The 21,539-nt window shown below is 37.7% G+C and overlaps 3 protein-coding genes across 5 annotated transcripts; 1 reads left to right on the top strand and 2 right to left on the bottom strand.

The window, feature by feature from the left end:
* Positions 1 to 15: 15 nt before the first annotated feature.
* Positions 16 to 3,175, bottom strand: LOC141843399 (asparagine synthetase [glutamine-hydrolyzing] 1-like). The gene is made up of 4 exons (XM_074731470.1): positions 3,083 to 3,175; positions 604 to 867; positions 392 to 512; positions 16 to 296 (listed from the first exon to the last, which is right to left on the bottom strand). Exons 1-4 carry the CDS (start codon positions 3,173 to 3,175, stop codon positions 103 to 105), a joined length of 672 nt encoding a protein of 223 aa, XP_074587571.1. The 3' UTR covers positions 16 to 102.
* LOC141842901 (E3 ubiquitin-protein ligase HAKAI homolog) lies at positions 803 to 15,606 on the top strand. Of its 3 annotated transcripts, XM_074730885.1 has the most exons (4): positions 803 to 874; positions 4,024 to 4,251; positions 13,443 to 13,501; positions 14,367 to 15,606. In XM_074730885.1, exons 2-4 carry the CDS (start codon positions 4,108 to 4,110, stop codon positions 15,460 to 15,462), a joined length of 1,299 nt encoding a protein of 432 aa, XP_074586986.1. In that variant the 5' UTR covers positions 803 to 874; positions 4,024 to 4,107; the 3' UTR covers positions 15,463 to 15,606. The 3 variants fall into 3 exon arrangements, with proteins under 3 accessions (XP_074586986.1, XP_074586987.1, XP_074586985.1); XM_074730886.1 differs by lacking the exon at positions 803 to 874 and having other exon boundaries at positions 3,637 to 4,251; XM_074730884.1 differs by lacking the exons at positions 803 to 874; positions 4,024 to 4,251 and adding an exon at positions 8,063 to 10,798.
* Positions 15,607 to 15,860: 254 nt separating this feature from the next.
* LOC141843309 (stem-specific protein TSJT1-like) lies at positions 15,861 to 17,245 on the bottom strand. The gene is made up of 4 exons (XM_074731375.1): positions 17,019 to 17,245; positions 16,452 to 16,695; positions 16,240 to 16,360; positions 15,861 to 16,144 (listed from the first exon to the last, which is right to left on the bottom strand). Exons 1-4 carry the CDS (start codon positions 17,243 to 17,245, stop codon positions 15,951 to 15,953), a joined length of 786 nt encoding a protein of 261 aa, XP_074587476.1. The 3' UTR covers positions 15,861 to 15,950.
* Between the last annotated feature and the right edge of the window lie 4,294 nt (positions 17,246 to 21,539).

The raw sequence follows: 21,539 nt of genomic DNA on the forward strand, positions 1-21,539 counted from the left end.
ATGCATTGCAGTATTTTCCAAAATATTTGTGACCAAAAAGTACAGTGCCCGATATGAGATTTTCCAAATTAAGGGCTTATTATAGAAATTTGCAAGCGTGTTTCAGCAAGATCCTTGCCATGAAGTCCAGTCCGCAGCGCTTCCAACCCTGGGCATGGAGTTGATCCTGGAATAAGTGTCCACCTTGAAGCTCGCCCCGCACATCACCCCCTCGCTGTCCACCCTCGGCATCGCCTTCATCTTGTTCAGCGGATGCTCGAAGCTCCTCAACCCTCCCTCACTGTGGAACATGCACCCTGCAACATTGCACAATAAAACCAAGCCCAAGCTTGAAGCTTCCCCACAGCAAGCCGTGTTTGGTTTAGATTTCACAACTTAATTCGAAGAATACCGGTCGGAAATGGAGCATATGATTTCCCACAGCTCGCCTTGACGACGTCCAGGTCATCGCAGATCACCACGGATCCATCAGCCGCAATGCCCCAAAATAGAGGTATTCCTCCATCCGAGCTCTGTTTTGGAGTTAGAACTGAAAGAGATGAGACCTCAAAAGCAGAATCTCAATTTGTTTCTAGGGCGATCAAGGTGTTTGTGGAAATGTACCAGAGCGGCAAAGACGGTACTGGCCTTGTTGTCGTAGACGATGAAGGCGAAGGAGCCACCGAGGTCCTTGACGACCTGGTCCGCGGGGTAAGGCCCGCGGTCGCGCAGTGTGCGATAGGCTTCGATTACCAGCAGGGCGTCGTTGGTGGTCTTGCTGCACAGGCCGTACTGCCGAATTAGCGAGCTCAGGTTGTGTAGGCTCCCCACGAACATACAGTACACATCGTCGAAGCCACAGAACAACCTGCAAGACCGCAAAGAACGCTATCAGGTACGCTGACCCAGCAAATGAGGTGCGTACAATACTGCACTAAAGAAGTTCGACATAATCTCCAAATGATCTCTTTTTCGCCCCTTTTTTTTTCCGTTCTCGTTCGATCAACCTCTTCGGCGGCAATTTCAACTTGTATTATAGTTACAGACAATATATGGTTGAATTCCGAAAGTAAAATATGATTTTTTTCGATCCAAGATTCAACCTTTTAGTCGGAAACTGTTACAAGCTACTTTGCCGGAGAGAGCTGAATGGTCGACTACCGAGCCGAGTTGACAAGCTGCCGAGCCGAGTTGACAAGCTGCCGAGTGGCCGAGCTGCTGAACTGCCGGGCAGAGTTGCAGAATGGCCGAGCCGAGTTGCAGAATGGCCGAGTTGCCGAATGGCCGAGCCGAGTTGCCGAGTGGCCAAGCCGAGTTGCCGAATGGCCGACCCGAGTTGTCGAATGGCCAAGCTGCCGAATGGCTGAGCCGAGTTGCCGAGTGGCCGAGCCGAGTTGCCGAATGGCCAAGCTGCCGAATGATCGAGCCGAGTTGCCGAATGGACAAGCTGCTGAATGGCCGAGCCGAGTTGCCGAATGGCCGAGCCGAGTTGCCGAATGACCAAGCTGCCGAATGGCCGAGCCGAGTTGCCGAATGGCCGAGCAGAGTTGTCGAATGGACAAGCTGCCGAATGGCCGAGCCGAGTTGCCGAATGGACAAGCTGCCGAATGGCCGAGCCGAGTTGCCGAATGGCCGAGCCGAGTTGCCGAGGCCTGCGTTTAATGTAGTTTCCTTAAAACAAATTCGTCCCCTCCTTCGGTGCTTAGAGGTCACGACGGACGTCTGTTTCCCAGGATACAACGACTGGACCGGGAAGACGATCAAGCACAGATCGTTACCGGCGAACCGATTACACCAAAAACTATCACTGGGGAAGCAGAGGAAAGGGAAGCGAGGGATCAAGAAGACTCTTGTTCATCTCTCCCATCGCTGCCCGCTGCCTCTTTTATAACCTCGCACCATATCTCCAATTAATTGGAGATTAATGGTGGAATTGATGACTTGATTCAAAACGTCTAATTAACTCTGGCCGTTTCAACGCCAGGTAATAACTCTTGTCCGTTTCACTGCAGCCAACATTACAAAAAATTGAAAGAAATGGCAAAATGTTGGTTCATCTGCTTGGGCAAATTATGCCCTGACCGGTCCGACATTCGACGCGCGCAGGTCGCGCTCGCACACAAGTTACCTTGCGGGCAGTGCAATCCGGGCCCTAGATTTGCACCCCCCTGCGCACCCACGCGTGAGAGAGCCTCTCCCCTTGCATTTGTTCACAACATTAATGCTTGTGATACAATATAAACCAACCAAGTTGCCCCTCAACTACCAATGTGGGACTAAACTCCTCCATATGAGGGTCTTCTCCATCCTTCCAATTCATTGTTTCCATTCATATTTCCAACAATTCCCCACATGAATGGAAACTGGTATATGATAGCTTTTAGCAGTAAAGTCCGGCATAGGATAGGTAGGTTTTATCCTTTGAACCTTCCCTTATGATAATATGTTTGCTCATTGGTTGATTTAGTAGACGCGATGTCTTTGAACCAATTGACCATTCATATAAGCATTGACACATTTCACACAGGACTTTCCCTGATGTAATTCAGTTCTCATGAGTGTGTTCGTTCTTGGCCATAAACACGCCTGGTTCTGTGAGAAGGTTCAAGATTTGTGCCTTCTAGATTTCTTCGAAGCGGCCCCACTTCTTTCTCACATAGGTGATCACTTAAGAGTATTCCACATTACTCTACTGGATCATTAAAAGTCATGTGCTTATCCTCCATCCTATCACTGTTTCATTGGGTCATTTCCCCCCATAGTGATGTTCCTTAGTCGGTGCAGTTAGGTTGTCCCTTTGAACCTAGTTCTTGGGATCTCCAGTCTGCATAGGTTGGGTTTCTTTTGCACCAACATTTGCTATCGGCATCAAACCCATCCTTCGAGATGAGCTCGCGACTAACTCTCTATTTAACCCTTTGGTTAGTGGATCCGCTAGGTTATCCTTTGACTTTACATAGTCAATAGTGATAACTCCCGTTGAGAGTAGTTGTCTAATAGTGTTATGTCTACGACGCATATGTCTAGACTTTCCATTATACAAATGGCTTTGTGCCCGTCCAATTGCTGACTGACTGTCACAATGTATGCATATTGCGGGCACAGGTTTCGGCCATTTAGGAATATCTTCTAAAAATTGTCGTAACCATTCAGCCTCTTCACCACATTTGTCAAGAGCTACGAACTCAGACTCCATTGTGGATCTAGTTATTATGGTTTGTTTAGAAGATTTCCATGACACAGCAGCACCTCCTAAAGTGAATAAATATCCACTTGTAGACTTAGAGTCTTTTACTTCAGATATCCAATTAGCATCGCTGTTTGGTTTGTTTAGAAGATTTCCATGACACAGCAGCAACCCTACTCCGGCCCTCCTCTTCCTTCCTCCCTCCTCAGTCGCTTCCTTGCTTGCTCGGCGCCAAGAACCCTACTCCGGCCCTCCTCTTCCTTCCTCCCTCCTCAGTTGCTTCCTCGCTTGCTCGGCGCCAAGAACCCTACTCCGGCGATTCACTCCGGTGTCACTTATTCTCCTCTCTCTCTCTGTTTTTTCTGTTGAGCAGTGGGAGGTGATTGGGACGAGGCAACCTAAGTTGAGTAATTGTTTACGTTGGGGCGGGAGGGAAATCTTTTAGTAGGGTGCATTAGGCTTAAAATGATTTGATGCTTGGCCGGATCTTCCATAATCTGTATTCTCTAGTTTCATAATATCTTGCCCTTCCTCTTGGATTTCTCTTTTTCTACTCTTTTTTAGGTCCAAGAATAACATGTCATCCAACAGCAGTGCACTCATCGCAAATTAGGTATTTGTTTGACATTCTTTTTCAAACTTGTTGAGAAATATCTAAAGATTATTTTTCATCTGTGCAATTATTTGTTACTTTCCTTGTATTTTATTATAATTTTCCTAGTTTTTCTTGTGCTGGACCTTTCGGTGTTCGTGCATATGTATTCTTTAATTGATATGTATATGCAAAAATGGAAGCATCAAGGTGTGTCTGTTAGTTGTAAATACCACGGAAGTACATTTATTTCACTATATTCCAGTAGGCTAAAACTTCTTATATATGGATCAAAATAAAGAATGGGCCGATTCAAGAAGTTGAAGAAGAATTTTCAACAGTGTGCCCAATGATTCATCAAGAGATGTTTGAGACCGGCAAGGGTTCCTCTGAGAATAATCCCATCCATTTGCCAGAAGAAGTCAGTCCAGCCATGCTGAGTTTGATACTCCATTACTGGAGATTTCATCGAATTCCAGGACATTCAGATAAGGTTAATACTTTCTTGTAATTCTTATATTTTACTTTAGCATGAAATATAATTTGATAGGTGTTATTTGTTGAGAGCAGTAAAATCTAATTTTAAAAGTTCATTTTCTGACATGAAGCTAGTTCTAGTTGATATAAGAACAATCTTTTTATTTCTTTGTGTTTTATGAATCCTTCAGAAACTACTTATCCCAAACTCTTGATGGAATAGCATGTTATGAGAAATTAACTGATTTCAACCTTGATGGAATAGTATTGGTTTGATTTACATTAGGTCCTAATATAAACATTCCTTTTCACTTGTCTTAATTAATTGGAATATTTTATTCTTGGATTTAATTTATTTGTAAGTTAAGTGCATAACTAGTTACCGCAACATCCCATTTTTGGCATATAATAATTTTCTAGATAACATAATTTTGAGATACCATTTTCATTCACAATTTTAAGAAAGCTCAACAATCTCTTATAAACACAAGGGAAAAAAATTACTTATAGCACCCTTACCTTTCCCATTAATAAGTTCTAGAAGTTCCTCAATTGGATATTTATGATCTTGTTTATTTTGAAGATCCATGTTTTGCTATCATAAATAACATCTAGATAAATTATAAAGCAATACAAGTCTTGCCAAAAAAAAAAGGAGTGAATATTTTTGTTGCTTGGATAAAAATTTAAAGACACATTGATTTAACAAAGTGAATTAGCTGGGAGTAGTTAGAGCATTAAAAATAACACAACTGGCTTTAATTCTTTTCACTCTTTCAAACTTTTTTTCTAGCAAAATTGTGATTCTATTATTGGTTGGATCTTTCAGAGATTCCGCTTTTTTCTCTGATAATAAAGTCACACTTAAGTGATATTTATATCAAACACACTCCATTACATCAAAACCATAATTATCTCAGTGAAATCATCAGTAACATGGAAAATCTCAGAAATATCATAATATTACTATATCCTTCTGTTAGCTATGCTCAGGAACTAAGATCTAGTAAAGTGAGGGTCTGTGGGCTGCTGAGACCAACTCCAACAAGCCATCAGTATTGGTCTTTACAAATTTCTCATCAAAGGATATCCACTCCTAAAAAAATTAAAATTGCCAAAATTGAACAAATTTCAAGATATAATAACATGAGTAAGTGATTTGGACAACAGAACTAACAAATATGTTTACATGAGAGACATGTATGCATAACTACTTACTGCAACATTATATTTTTGGCATCCAATGATTTTCTAGACAATCTCACAATATAGTTTTGAGATACAATTTTAAACTCAAAATTTTGAGAAAGCTTAACATTTATATGGTTGGATACCTAGCATTGCATGTCTTTTCTTCTCTGTTTCCTTGGAGCATGCAACATAAATGGTGTTTCATCAGAATCATTTGAACATATTTGTTAATTATGTATTTTACTCGCTTTCTCCTGTGATTAGATCTTGAAATTTATTGAATTTTGGAAATTTTGTTATTTTAGGAGCGGAGATCCTTTGATGAGAAGTTTGCAAAGATTGATACCGATTGCTTGTTGGAGTTGTTCTTAGCAGCCCATGCCCTTCAGCTGAGGCCTTTGGTGGATCTTACTAGCCAAGCAATAGCTCGTAGGATTGCAGGACATTTTAATGATGAGTTTCGTAAGATTTTACGTGTTCTTGATAATCTGACTAAGGTAATTATGGTTTTGGTCTTGTGAAGTGTGTTTGATATAAATATCACCTAAGTGTCGATTATTATAGGAGAGGAAACTAGAGCCTTTGAAAAATCCAACCAATAATCCTTGCATCCGGTTGTTAAATCAAAATCTTGCTAGAAAAAGGAAAATTTGTAAAGAAAAAATGAATTGAAGGTAGATGCATTGTTCTTGATGCCTTCACTTCCCTCGACTGATTTATTTTGTTAGATTTAATGTATCCTTAAATTTCAATTTAAGGGATGAACCTCTCCACTTTTTTTTTAAAAATCCTTTTCTATTGCTTTATAAATTTTCTACATGTTATTTGTCATTACAGAATATGGATCTTGTAAATAGACAAGAGGATACACGTCCAATTGAGGAGCTTTTGGAATTTATTAATGAGAAAGATAAAGGTGTTGTGAGTATATTTTTGTTGTATTTCTAAGAATTTTTAATCATTCTGTGTTATGATCCTTATAATTTCTCTGCAAACTTATCTCCTTTTGCTTACTACAAATCCTTGAATGATAAGGGAACTAATTTTCCTTCACTTTTTTTTCTATTCTCTTTTCTTCATTCCTTCATATTCCTTTTTTCCCTTTCTATTTTTATGCCCTTCCTTTTCCTTTTCTCTTGTTTTCTTTTGGTCAAGTTATGGTTGATCAAGGTTATCTGGATTACCTTCCTACTTGGGAACAGGGAAAGATTCATTGGTTAGATTGTAGGATTGAAGTTTCTACAATTTCATGGAATTATTATGTAGAAGTATATTTCATATTTATAATTTATCACATGTATTAACCTTGAATATGTAGTATTCATAATTTAGCACATTATTTTTTCCATATAGTAAATATATAAGCAACATAATATTATTCTTAATGTGTTTAATCTTTTTCTATACCTAATAGCAACTCCTATAAGATGGATTTTAATTATAAAATGACTAACAATGAAAAAATTATTCTTATGATCAAGATTTAAAATTTTATTCCGAGCCATTCTGAATCGGAGTTTTCCTCATTGATCAGATTGAAATAATCAACTGGTGCTGATTTATAATGTTGCTTGCACTATATAGAAAGGATTGTGAACCTCTCGAAGAAGGGATTGTCACATCACCGATGCAAGAGAACCACGAGGAGGAATAGTTTACTGTCTCCACAGAGAGAAATCACTTGACAACCTCACTAATTGTTAGCGAATCATGAGGATTGATTAGCAACCACATTTGTTGTCGTTGATATGTTGGCTGTTGTCGAATCACAATGAGGAATCATGAGGAAGAAGGTTTTCTATTCTCATTTTCAATTCTTCACTATGCCGGTGTTGTCTACGTTTTAACACTATACCAGGAATGACAAATCTCCGCTATGTCAAACAACATGATTCTAATCCATGCTTCGAAGTTAAAAGGATTCTCATATTTTATATAAAAAATTCCTAAATGAATATGATACTAAGACAAATGTCAACTTCTAGTAAATATCAATCTTTAAATTTTCTAAATAAATGTAAATATGTTTCATCTAATCAAGATTGTTGGGTCAAGATCTTATATAGGATGATAAGGGAGCAAAGGATCACAATGTAGATTCCTAATATCCCTGTTTGATTTAGATCCTGCCTGCGAATTGGATTTGCAAGTCAGATTGTCTCATAGATGGTAAGATCCGGATCACTGTCTTGACTACCATGGTTATGATTTTTTTGATGTTGAGGTTGGTTTTATTGATGTTTTTGTAAAGTAATAATACTGATTGTTGGCTATCTTTCAGGGCAAATTTCTTAAATAATGGAAACAATTGTTGTTAGCTTTATATGCTTGTATATCTTTAACAGCATTTGGAATTTTGAATGTATATATGACTGTCACTTCTATCTCCAAGCAAATAACGGTTAAAGATTTTTTTAGTTATTTTTGTGTCGTGTCATGGGCTTCAACAGTTCTGGAACCTCCAAGAACATGTAAATCTAAAAAGAAGGATAGGAGAAGAAAGAATGAAGCACAGAACTTTTCGGTAAATGATTTAGATATGACAGACAATGAAGCACAGAGCTCTTCGGTAAATGATTTAGATATGACAGATAGACAGACCCGTATAACTATCAGTAGTCTCTTATGAATTTGTAATGATGCAACTACTAATTGTGTATAGTTGATGTGTTATGTATATAAAGATGGTAATCCTTTTAGCTGATATCAGTAGTCTCTTATGAATTTGTGATGATGCAACTACTAATTGTGTATAGTTGATGTGTTATGTATATAAAGATGCTAATCCTTTTAGCTTATACCTGAAAGTTGGTGATATTCTTCCTCAGGATTCAACTACGATCCCGAGTAATGAGGAAGAATATCACCAACTTTCAGGTATAAGCTAAAAGGATTAGCATCTTTATATACATAACACATCAACTATACACAACTAGTAGTTGCATCATCACAACTTCATAAGAGACTATTGATAATTATACGGACCTGTCTATCTGTCATATCTAAATCATTTACCGAAGAGCTCTGTGCTTCATTGTCTGTCATATCTAAATTATTTATCGAAGAGTTCTGTGCTTCATTCTTTCTTCTCCTATTCTTCTTTTTAGATTTACATGTTCTTGGTGGTTCCAGAACTGTTGAAGCCCACGACACAACACAAAAATAACTAAAAAAATCTTTAACCGTTATTTGCTTGAGATAGAAGTGACAGTCATATATACATTCAAAGTTTCAAATGCTGTTAAAGATATACAAGCATATAAAGCTAACAACAATTGTTTCCATTATTTAAGAAATTTGCCCTGAAAGATAGCCAACAATCAGTATTATTACTTTACAAAAACATCAATAAAACCAACTTCAACATCAAAAAAATCATAACCATGGTAGTCAGGACAGTGATCTGGATCTTATCATCTATGAGACAATCTGACTTGCAAATCCAATTCTCAGGCAGGATCTAAATCAAACAGGGATCTTAGGAATCTACATTGTGATCCTTTGCTCCCTTATCATCCTATATAAGATCTTGACCCAACAATCTTGATTAGATGCAACATATTTACATTCATTTAGAAAATTTAAAGATTGATATTTACTAGAAGTTGACATTTGTCTTAGTATTATATTCATTTAGGAATTTTTTATATAAAATATGAGAATCCTTTTAACTTCGAAGCATGGATTAGAATCATGTTGTCTGGCACAATGGAGACTTGTCATTCCTGGTATAGTGTCGAAATGTAGAACAACACCGGCATAGTGAAGAATAGAAAACTTTCTTCCTCATGATTCCTCATTGTGATTCGACAACAGCCAACATATCAACGACAGCAAATGTGGTTGCTAATCAATCCTCATGATTCGCTAATAATTAGTGAGGTTGTCAAGTGATTTCTCTCTGTGGAGACAGGAAACTATTCCTCCTCGTGGTTCTCTTACATCGGGGATGTGACAATCCCTTCTTCGAGAGGTTCATAATCCTTTCTACACAGTGCAAGCAGCATCATAAATCAACACCAGTTGATTATTTCAATCTGATCGAGGAGGAAAACTCCGATTCAGAATGGCTCGGAATAAAATTTTAAATCTTGATTATAAAAATAATTTTTTTTCATTGTTAGTCATTTTATAATTATAATTCATCTTATAGGAGTTGCTATTAGGTATATAAAAAGATTAAACACTTTAAGAATAACATTATGTTGTTCGTATATTTATTATATGGAAAAAGTAATGTGCTAAATTATGAATACTACATATTCAAGATTAATACATGTGATAAATTATAAATATGAAATATACTTCTACATAATAATTCCATGAAATTGTAGAAACTTCCAATCCTACAATCTAACCAATGAATCTCTCCCGGTTCCCAAGTAGGATGGTAATCCTGATAATCTTGATCAACCATAACTTGACTAAAAGAAAACAAGAGAAAAGGAAAAGGAAGGGCATAAAAATAGAAAGAGGAAAAAGGGATATGAAGGAATGAAGAGAAGAGAAAATAGAAACAGAAAGAAGTGAAGGAAAATTAGTTCCCTTATCATTCAAGGATTTGTAGTAAGCAAAAGGAGATAAGTTTGCAGAGAAATTATAAGGATCATAACACAGAATGATTAAAAACTCTTAGAAATACAACAAAAATATACTCACAACACCTTTGTCTTTCCCAATAATAAATTCCAAAAGCTCCTCAATTGGACATGTATCCTCTTGTCTATTTACAAGATCCATATTCTGTAATCACAAATAACATGTAGAAAATTTATAAAGCAATAGAAAAGGGTTTAAAAAAAAAAAGTGGAGAGGTTCATCCCTTAAATTGAAATTTAAAGATACATTAAATCTAACAAAATAAATCAGCCGGGGGAAGTGAAGGCATCAAGAACAATGCATCTACCTTTGATTCATTTTGTTCTTTATGAAGTTTACTTTTTCTAGCAAGATTTCGATTCAACAACCGGATGCAAAGATTATTGGTTGGATTTTTCAAAGGCTCTAGTTTCTCGTCCTATAATAATCCACACTTAGGTGATATTTATATCAAACACAATTCACAAGACCAAAACCATAATTACCTTAGCCAGATCATTAAGACGATGTAAAATCTTACGAGACACATCATTAAAATGTTCTGCAATCCTAGGAGCTATTGCTTGTCTAGTAAGATCCACCCTACGTTTGATACGGTTGCGTGCCCCGACCATCTCGTCATCTCTGATCTCCCGGTGGCTAAGAGCGTCGGCGCCGTTACCTCCTCTGCCGCCGTTGTTCGGGCGGTTGGCCGTCGTTCCCGAAGAAGCCTCGGTGATCGGGTCCACTTCTGCGTCCGCTGCGATTTTCCGATCGCCATATACGGCTGCTTGGTGAGGCTTCCCCTTTCCTCTACTTTTTTTTTTCGTCTGTATGTTGCATCAATCTAATAGGATAGGTTTATTTATTCTTTTATTTCTTTCTGGCGGCCTCGTAAATATGACCGAAAGAAGTCCTTGATTTCGGTCTCCTTTTACTTACCGACGTTAGATTTTCTTGAGAAGGAACTTGTCCTGTGCATTGAATAACTCGTGGGAGGAAATGTTCTCGAAATTAAGTTAAGATTTGAGATTGGAAGTAAAGATTTTGCCCCTTTGGAACAAAGAGAGGATACTGTGTTGTGGATCCCAGACTTGTGCGTAATTTATTTTTGACCAATAGCGGAATACGGTGCCTCATGTCATGCAGAAAGATCCTGTGTATCAACTAGGTTGCTATTTGATTTCGATTCATGAGAGGACACAATCACATAGACAAAATATTCTTTGCACCAAAAGGCTGGAAGAACGGATCTGCATGTCCTAATGGCATGTCAGCTATGGTTTTCAAGGATGATCAGATTGTTGAAGCAATCATAATATAGAAGTAGGAAGTCTTATGTGACCTAAATCCTTCCTTTCCATCTCTGTTTCCTCTTTGACCTAACTTGTAAGAATTCAACCAATCAACCAGGTTGTAGTGTTGCAATAAGATGAATTTATTACCATTACTATCACACCAAAGCATCAATCTGAGTTCAGATGATTCTTAGGTTGAAGTGCTCTAAATCTACTTTATGCTTTTGAAACAAAGATCGTGACCATGTGCAAAGGGCTACTATTATCAAATTACTCAAGACTCAACGACATGGACTTCTGTTTAGATTTATTCCTCTTCTTGTTGAGACCTACAGTGGGAGCTAAGCAAGATCAAAGATGGAGAGAGGAGTATTAAGCTCGTTGGAGTGAGCTTGAACAAGATGTATTAATGTAACTAGATGATGCCTCTGCATTATACAACATTACATCAAATCAAATAATCCACGCTATTGGCACAATCAAACTGTGTTAAGTCAGATGGGAAATTGGTAGGCGCTCTTTACAAACTTTAGGACAGTTTGGTCCTCCCGCAAAAAAACTTCCTGAGTCATAGTTCAGAATTAATGCTTTTTTGTTTGAATATCTCTGTGAATGTGACTACTTCTGTATGATGATGCTCTCCTTTGCAAGCCACAGCTCGTGTCCAATTAAGAGATGTGACCCACTTAAGCTTTCTGGTTAAACTCCATTTCGTTCACCCATGTATGTGGCCATTTCATAAGCCTCAGCCGGTTCATGATTATTTGAGTAGCAGATGTAAACACTGGCCTATGGTTCTTTGTGAGGTCATAATCATCTCTGCAATCAGGCCCTCATATCAGTGCTAGTTGGAAGACTTGATCTTCCTCTGTTACATGATTAGCCATGTTCTTTCATTTCTTATGAGTAAATTTCAATATACATGGCCTCCATTCAAGGGATTAAAAGGCAGTTCCAAGTGATAGGTGGTAGGTCAGCTGCTTAGCGCTTAGGTGGTCAACATTAGAATGTTATAACAAAAAAGAGAAATATATTAAATTAAGAATCACTAATATTATATATTATATGTAACAACTATAACAGAAAACAAAACAAGTTTATAATTACAAATAAATAAGTCGTAATTTATAAGTAATTATTAAACACCCAACAATGGAACATTTAATATTTCACATTGCAACCAACAAAATATAAAATATAATAATTTATATTATAGATTCAAATTTTAAGAGACTACATATCTAGTTCATAATTAGTTCCATGCTACAATATCGAAATATAGATAAAATAACTAATATTGAATGAACCAACAACTTTTCCCTGGACCTGCTTAGGCTTCCTATGTAGCTTTTTAAAAAGGACACCAAATAGGGGTTGCCTAGCCAATAGAAGTGACTCCTTATCAAAACTACCTAGGTGATTGCCTAGGCAGCCACCTAAGCTGTGTTTTAGAACAAGGCCTTCATCTGCAGTTTTGGAATATACTAGCTTGAAATGGTTATCACTGGTCCGTCTTTCCATTTCTCTACAAATTCCTAATCACAAGAAATTTTGTGAAACTGTCTACATATTTGCTTCATACAACTATATTCACTTGATTTGATTTATTGTGTTCTCAAGGTGAATCCAAGGATACAGATAACTGAATATCAGTTACTTATCATCTCTTGTACATATGCAAATAAACAATTGTTTTATGAATTTTAGGACTGTAAAAGCTCCTTTATTGTCATTCTACTCAATGGTGAAACCTCTAGAAATCTCAAACATTGTATCCTGTGTGTGAAGAATCTATGTAGTGTGATGGTTTACATTATTCTGGAATTCATGCTGGTTTTTTTTGTCAATTTTTCTGCTTTCACTGCTGGCATTCAAATATTTTCTCTGGTACTCGTCATCCAACAAGTATCTGGAGTTGTGCATTTCACTGCATAAATCTATTCTATTTTCGGGCAGAAATTTGACCATTCAAATTTTAGATGTAGGCTTCATGGTTATAGATGTCATTCATTATCTCTTGCATTCATTTTTCTCATTAACTATGATGTGTGTGCCCGATGGATTAACCTTCTGTTGAGGTGCACCTATTTTGTCTTTGGCTTAATATGTTTCATTTGTAATTCTTCTAAAATGTGTGCAGGCACCATGTGAACATGCTTTTTGTTTGACATGTGCAAGAAGTGATGCTAGCTGCTACCTGTAAGAACTCATTCTTTGCTCAGCATTTTTTTCATCAATCATCTATACTTGGAGCCGTTTATGTCTTTTCAGTATTAAAATTTTTCTTGCATCTAATTAGAGATTTGATTGTACCTACTTGATTGTTTTCCCTCACTATCATCAGTGTTCAACTTTGGACCATAAACCTAATTTGCAACTAGCTTTTTTTTATTGGACGAGTCACTCAGTGGTGGCCATGCATCAAAAAGCTGAATGGTTTCCTAATCTATGTAAATGCTTCCGATGTGAAGTATTTTCTGCTGGAATTTTATTGTCACTGGTGGATGCAGTTTATTCTTGTGGTTTCTTGGTAATAAAGTTTAACTGGCTTTTTGTTGTTCTTTTGGATCCTGACCCTTAATTATTTTGCTTACTAGTATGATTGTTTCTAAATATTTGTTTTGCCTAATATTCTATTACTATGGCTCTTTTTTTAGAATTGTTATATCCTGAACTATATAAGTATACTGAAATGGAGGGCCTACAAAACTTGCAACTTGATAGATTTTTCTGTTCTTATAGCATGCTTTAGTATTGAAGTTTCTCTGCAGCTAATTGTATCTGCACTTTGAACTTCCCTTGTTGGATAGATATGAACATCCAACTGCTCCATCTTTAATACAGTATCAGGCATATCCTCGTTGGTTTTTGGATTTTGAACATTCACTTGGAAATAGGAAGGGTTGGGTTTCTGCCCTAGATGAGAGAAATCTCTCACAGTAAAAAATATTAATGAAAAAAAAATTCCTCTGATTGGCTTCATTGGTTGCATACTATGTTCTTAGTACCCCTTGAATTTTTCCCATGATTTTGTTTGATGTTCTTGCTATCTTATGTTTTTTAGCTGTGATGAACGTATTCAGAAGATCCAGTCCATAAAAATGATGGAGGGTATATTTATATGTGCTGCTCCTCACTGTTTCAAATCCTTCATTAAACAAGCTGATTTTGTGACTCATATCCATGAAATTCATTCTGATCTTATTCAATCCAATACCAAGAAAGAAGATGGCTCTGAGAAGGAGGCCAGAGCCTCATCCACAGACACTCATAAACAATCAATGCTGCAAGAGACATCCACTGCACGTGCCCCACCCAAGCCAGGGTTCTCATCCAGTACAAATTTGCAGCCACATGATCGAGATGAACTTGCTCAACACCACCAGTCTGCTGATTATTCTTCCTCAATGATGCCAGCGCCTCCAACATCCATGCTGTTTGAGAATAACCTTCCTCTAGGCTCTGATAAGTCCAATGCGTGGATGAATCAATCTCAAGGTTACATGACACAGGCTGGTTCTCAGAGTCAACAAGTCTCGGATCAATCCCTTGCTGACAAGCATGCATTGAATCCTTCGCAACCACCCATGCCGCCAAACTATCAACTACCTGTGAACCTTAACCAGGCCATGATTCCCCCAACAGCATTTAGTTATCCTGTTTCGGTAGATGGCTCTCAGCAATATTACAGCGTCCCATATGAAACTTTTCGCCCAGAACAATTGCAGGCAGGTGGGCCTGCACAAGGATCAGTACTGGGTTTTTCACCTGGTCCAACAGGGATCGCGACTTTTGCAGGCAATGCTCAACGGCCTTGGGTTACTGGTCAGATGGTTGTACCTCTGGATCCTTCACTCATGCTAACTCAAGGGAGTCTACAAGGATTCGTGAATGTAACTGATGCACATGGAAACAATCAGATCTCTGGAGGATGGCTGCTGAATCAACCTCATATTGGCCAGGACTCAAAGTTCCAAGGTGTTTCATCTGCCAATAATGACAGCAGCAAAGGTATCTATGCTCAGCTTCAGCAACCAGGATCATTGCAAATGCCACTTCCACCACCACCTCCACTGCCTTTACAGATGCCGCAGCAACTCAACATGGGGAATTTCTCTGGCTTTAGCTCCGTGAATCAGGAGAGCCAAGGCTATGGTTAGCTGCTGTTTTGCCAATGTAGCCGTATTATGTAGACAACTTGTATCTGGGTTTTGCCATTATTAAATGCTATGGTATCAATTCTGGCAATCCACGCAACATTTTGTTCAATTTAAGCATCTTATTGAATGAAAAAGGCATGATTCCTGCGCGTCAAGTTTAAGAAGGAATGCAATCTCGATTGTGAATTCTGTGTGGTGTTAATTACGGCTGATTCCTTTCCTTATCATTAGTTTTATGATTTTCCCTATTTGTTCAATCGAGTATCTCACGCCCTTTGCGTTATTATGCTCAGGGTGCAAGAAGGTATAGATAATCTCAGCTATTTACTTTACCTACAGTTTGTCTTTTTCAGATTAAACCAAGTCTTTTATCAGAAAATGGTCGTATGCGTTGCAGTATTTTCCTAAATATTTGTGACCAAAAAGTACAGTGCCCGATATGAGATTTTCCGAATTAAGGGCTTATTATAGAAATTTGCAAGCGTGTTTCAGCAAGATCCTTGCCATGAAGTCCAGTCCGCAGCGCTTCCAACCCTGGGCATGGAGTTGATCCTGGAATAAGTGTCCACCTTGAAGCTCGCCCCGCACATCACCCCCTCGCTGTCCACCCTCGGCATCGCCTTCATCTTGTTCAGCGGATGCTCGAAGCTCCTCAACCCTCCCTCACTGTGGAACATGCACCCTGCAACATTGCACAATAAAACCAAGCCCAAGCTTGAAGCTTCCCCACAGCAAGCAGTGTTCGGTTTAGATTTCACAACTTGATTCGAAGAATACCAATCGGAAATGGAGCATATGATTTCCCACAGCTCGCCTTGACGACGTCCAGATCATCGCAGATCACCACGGATCCATCAGCCGCAATGCCCCAAAATAGAGGTACTCCTCCATCAGAGCTCTGTTTTGGAGTTAGAACTGAAAGAGATGAGACCTCAAAAGCAGAATCTCAATTTATTTCTAGGGCGATCAAGGTGTTTATGGAAATGTACCAGAGCGGCAAAGACGGTACCGGCCTTGTTGTCGTAGACGATGAAGGCGAAGGAGCCACCGAGGTCCTTGACGACCTGGTCCGCTGGGTAAGGCCCGCGGTCGCGCAGTGTGCGATAGGCTTCGATTACCAGCAGGGCGTCGTTGGTGGTCTTGCTGCACAGGCCGTACTGCCGAATTAGCGAGCTCAGGTTGTGTAGACTCCCCGCGAACATACAGTATACATCGTCGAAGCCACAGAACAACCTGCAAGACCGCAAAGAACGCTATCAGGAACGCTGACCCAGCAAATGAGGTGCGTACAATACTGCACTAAAGAAGTTCGACATAATCTCCAAAAGATCTCTTTTTTCGCCCTTTTTATTTCCGTTCTCGTTCGATCAACCTCTTCGGCGGCAATTTCAACTTGTATTATAGTTGCAGACAATATACGGTTGAATTCCGAAAGTAAAATATGATTTTTCGATCCAAGATTCAACCTTTAGTCGGAAACTTGAACATAGCATTCAATTTGATCTCTAAAAACGAAATTGAACTCAGGAAAACGAAAATTTTCCTCTTTTACCTACCTCTGGCGGAAGGAGGTGCGAGGGGATTGAGCGGAAACGAAGGAAAGTGCGGCGCCAGCAGCGAAGGTGGCGGAGAAGGAGTGGCCGGAGTGAGCGGCATGGAAGTCCTTTAGAATGTCGTCTGGGTTCTTAGGCCGCCGGGGGGAGGCGCCGAGACTCGGCGGCACGGCCGGGCTGTGGAGCTCCTCCGGGGCCTGGGCCACGGCGGTGTGGAAAATCCCTAGCATCCTTGCCTTCGTCGATTACCGTACTCAGCGATCGATGATTCGAAATAAGCGCGAGATGGGTCGGTATTTATATCGGAGAGCGGGGGAATGGCGGACGTAGGTAGATTACCGTTAACAGGAAGTGAGCGGTTAGTTCACGTTAAAGGAAGCGGTAGGCTTATTCGTTTAGGGAACAGAAAGGCACGTCAGAGCCCACAGGTAGAGTGAAAAAACCGTGTGCCGTCCGCTGCCACGTAAGGCGACAGCTATAAAATCCTGACCGGTGATTGAACCATAAAAATAATGGGTATAATACACTTTACATAATGATAAATATATTACCAGGGGTGGCTCAAGCTCACGGAGAGTCCTAGGCGAAATTTTTTTTAAAATGATTGTTATTATGGTCGATAGTTTTGTTTTTAAGTAATCTCATTTCAATATCAAACCAAGTATTCATATTTATAATATGTTCACTGCTTATTTCATGACTTTTAAGCTTGGCATTAAGATTTTTTCAATCTCGACAACCTTCATTTGCTAATTGAATTGTAATTATTTTTTTACTAAATAATTTACAACAAAAGTAAAATACTTTATCTAATTCTTTTGAATATATTAACCATCTTCTATCATGTTTTTCTCCATTTGGTAATTTTCGGATATAATGCATTATAGAAAAATGTCTATAATTTTCATCATTTGGGTATTTATAGGTTTCTCTAATTGGACCTTTTTCAACTAATAAATCTATTAAATTTGTATTTATATTTTTCCATTGTGCTGGGTCATATATATTTTGAATAATAGTTTTATCAGTATTATTATTTTTGAGATCTATTGATTTATTTTCTTCGGAATTAGTATTATCTTCTTTGTTTAAATTAAGACAAATTTCTTTTTGTTCTTTAGTATTATCTTTTAATTCAATTGATTTTTCATTTAAAATTTCAATTATATTATTTTTTGAATTTTGATTTTTATTATTAATAACAAATTTATCAAGTGCACCTTTTTGAGATTCATTAAATTCTTCTATTTTTCTTTTTTTCATACGTTTTGTATGTCCAGAATCATATTTTTTAGTAGACATATTTATATTTAAATAATAATAGAAATTGAAAGATAAATATTTATTCTAATAATGAACTATCTACTAACAATTAATAATAGAACAGAAATAAATATTTATTTACTCTAATAATGAACTATCTACTAACAATTAATAATAGAACAGAAATAAATATTTATTTACTCTAATAATGAACTATCTACTAACAATTAATAATAGAACAGAAATAAATATTTACTTTAATAATGAACTATCTACTAACAATTAAAAATAAATAGAAATAATTTACCTTGGTAGTCCGTCAAACGATCCACTGCCCTCGAACGATTCGTCAAAAGACTCGTAGAACAGCTGGATCAAACACAAAAAATTACTATCTAAAAGCTAAATCTCAACAACAATAATATTGAAAAAAGTAAAAGAAACTACCGGATCGCCTTGACTGTTTGAGTAAACAGCAATCAGACGAACTGTAAACAGCAATCCGAAGAAGACGACCACAGACCACTCGACCAGAGGGGCGAGGCCCTCTCGGTTTCGCCGGCGAGGAAGATGGTCGAAGATTGAAGAAGAGGGCCACTGGCCAGAGGGCTGAAGGGCGAGCGGCGGCCGGCGAGCCTCGCAGTTTCGCCGGCGAGGAAGACGGCCAGAGGGGCGAGCTTGAAGCCTCGCGGAGTCGCGGTTTCACCGGCGAGGAACGGAGGAAGACGGCCAGAGGGGCGAGGCGGCGAGCCTCGCGGTTTCGCCGGCGAGGAAGACGGCCAGAGGGGCGAGCGGCGAGCCTCGAGGTTTCGCCGGCGTCGGCGAGGAAAACCGTCGAAGAAGACTAGAAGAGGGCTCGTCGAACGGACCGGACGGAGGTGCTCCGTGCTGTCTTGCGCCTCAGGGGCCCTCGCGTCGAAGAAGAGGTTTCGCCGGCGTCGGCGAGGAAAACGGGGAGATCGCGTCGGCAGACGGCAGGAGATGAAGAGTCGAACGGCTGTCGCGAGATCGGCGTTGAGAGAACGGGAGAACTTGTCGAACGAGGAGAAGGAGAACGCGTCGAATCGAGGAGAGGGGAGATAAAGGGGATATCGGTATCGGGACGCGGCAAGATTTGATCGGATTTTAACCATTTATTATTTATTATCCCTAAATAATTTAAATTTTTTTGGGCCCCTTTTAATCCTGGGCCCTAGGCATAGGCCTTACCCGCCTATGCCTAAAGCCGGGCCTGTATATTACTAATAGGGGTGTGATTCAATCGAATCTGAGTCGAACGGTAAGCGATTCGAGTTTGACTTGATTCGTTTTTCCTTAACTTCGAGTTCAAGTTCAATTCGAATTTTAATCCTTTGGTTCGAGTTCAATTCAAACTTTAATTCTTAAGTTTAAGTTTATAATAATTAAATAATTCATGTTTGATTTAAAAAAATTTGTTTAAAAAGTTAAACGAACTTTATTCAAATTCGACTCGTTAACTTATAATATTTATAATTTATGTAATATTCAACAATTATGTTCTTGAGTTTCCAACACATTCACAAACTTTTAAATGAATATATTCGTAAATTTATGAATCAAATATTATTAAATTTAAGTTCGATTTAATAATATATTTGAGTTTGAAATTAGACTCTTTATTAACTTAATCAAATAAATTTTTTAAAATCAAAATTCGAATAGCTCACGGACGATTTACACCTTTGAGTACTAATAATAAATTAATTACTTTCCTAGACAATGATGAATTATTAAATGCTTTGGTTTGACAATACATGAAAGTCTTGTATAACATATTTTAATAAACTATAAATTATTAGAATTTTATAAGATGTTTATATGATTAAACTTACGTAAAGTTCCATATATAAACAATAGTCGATGGGCAATTTTTTTAAAAGAAACTGAAAACAAAAACAAAATTATAGCAAATAAGAGTGATCTTGTTCCTATTCTTCTTAATACTTTATTTAAAACTTGTTATTCTTCCTTTTTATTTTATTTTTTGTCAATTACCATAAATACGATATGTTTACATTCTTATATCCCATACCACATTGGATGGGACTACACCCTTTTAAGGTAAGAGGGACATGGTGCTTCCTTTCGTGAACCACCATTTGAAGTCCTAGACACTCTTAGTCGATTTTCCATAATAGCCTCCTTCTGTTGAGATGTCGTCTATCTTTGATTTGGTCACCTAACACCTCATGATCTCGCCCTCGCCTCTAGAATGGTGGTGGTCGATAACATTGAATAATTCCTTTCAAATTTATCTTATAAGATGCACAATCATTTGTCGACCATATGAGTTGGTTGATTTATAATTGCCGTGTAATATAAAATTTATGAATGTGTTGTCTATTTTGTTATTCCATTTTCAGTAAAAAGTAGAATCCGTCATTCCAACGGTTCCACACTTATTTTGTTATTCTCAATTCCATTGATCATATAATACTTTTCAATTTGGGATCTGATTTATCTATCTATATCTTACTATGAGACTCATGATAATACTGTAACGTTCGGAGGGAGAAAAATCACTTTTTTATGATATATATATATATATATATATATATATACACTCAAAGTATTGTATTCAAGTTAGGAATAGAAAATTTTGATTCATCAACTTGAAGAGTGTTGAACAAACACTTATTATATTTTTAGAGTATGTAAAAAAAATTATATAATAGCGTAGAGTTCTTTATTAATTTCTAAAAAAAAATCAATTTAGTTTTTAAATTGATCTATCTAATTTTATTAGGAAGAATAACTAGTATCATTAATATATAAATGAGGTTAGAATCTCATATATTAGTTGTTTGATCAATTAAAAAGTTATCTTAAAAAAATCCAACAAATTCTAAAGAATAAAACAATGAGAATGATATTCTCCTAAGATTTTTAAAAAAATAGTATTTAGATTATTTTGTATCCGAAATTGAACAAAGTTGTTGAACTAATATAAGTATATTTAGTTGAACATCTAGATAATAAATATCGGACCGGGAGAATCTTTTATCGGGTGGCTAACCACATAAGATGGCTTGTCCATCAGCTTGAGATAGAAGTCAATGGTCCCTACCTTTTATTTATATGTGTTCTGGCCATCTAAAATAGTAAATATTTTTTTTAATTTTTATTTTTTTTAGTTTAAAATTTCTTTTTTTAGTGTTTAAGAATTGGGTTAGTATTAAGTATAAACAAGTTTTAAATAAAAAAATTAATTATTCACTGACATGTCGAATAAGAAATGCG

This window comes from Curcuma longa, chromosome 12 (assembly GCF_044706935.1).
Source record: "Curcuma longa cultivar G26 ecotype Majalengka, Jawa Barat chromosome 12, ITB_CL_G26_1.1, whole genome shotgun sequence".
Lineage (NCBI taxonomy): Eukaryota > Viridiplantae > Streptophyta > Magnoliopsida > Zingiberales > Zingiberaceae > Curcuma > Curcuma longa.

What these genes read in the sequence shown, in the direction of transcription:
- LOC141843399 (XM_074731470.1), bottom strand. Translation starts at nt 3,175, where the DNA reads ATGGAGTCTGAGTTCGTAGCTCTTGACAAATGTGGTGAAGAGGCTGAA. An exon ending in GTACCGTCTTTGCCGCTCTG is followed by an intron (nt 513 to 603) that starts GTACATTTCCAC and finishes ACTCCAAAACAG; the next exon opens with AGCTCGGATGGAGGAATACC. An exon ending in ATATGCTCCATTTCCGACCG is followed by an intron (nt 297 to 391) that starts GTATTCTTCGAA and finishes GCAATGTTGCAG; the next exon opens with GGTGCATGTTCCACAGTGAG.
- LOC141842901 (XM_074730884.1), top strand. Translation starts at nt 10,562, where the DNA reads ATGTTCTGCAATCCTAGGAGCTATTGCTTGTCTAGTAAGATCCACCCT. An exon ending in TCGCCATATACGGCTGCTTG is followed by an intron (nt 10,799 to 13,442) that starts GTGAGGCTTCCC and finishes AAATGTGTGCAG; the next exon opens with GCACCATGTGAACATGCTTT. An exon ending in AGTGATGCTAGCTGCTACCT is followed by an intron (nt 13,502 to 14,366) that starts GTAAGAACTCAT and finishes TATGTTTTTTAG; the next exon opens with CTGTGATGAACGTATTCAGA.
- LOC141843309 (XM_074731375.1), bottom strand. Translation starts at nt 17,245, where the DNA reads ATGCTAGGGATTTTCCACACCGCCGTGGCCCAGGCCCCGGAGGAGCTC. An exon ending in CGCACCTCCTTCCGCCAGAG is followed by an intron (nt 16,696 to 17,018) that starts GTAGGTAAAAGA and finishes GCGGTCTTGCAG; the next exon opens with GTTGTTCTGTGGCTTCGACG. An exon ending in ATATGCTCCATTTCCGATTG is followed by an intron (nt 16,145 to 16,239) that starts GTATTCTTCGAA and finishes GCAATGTTGCAG; the next exon opens with GGTGCATGTTCCACAGTGAG.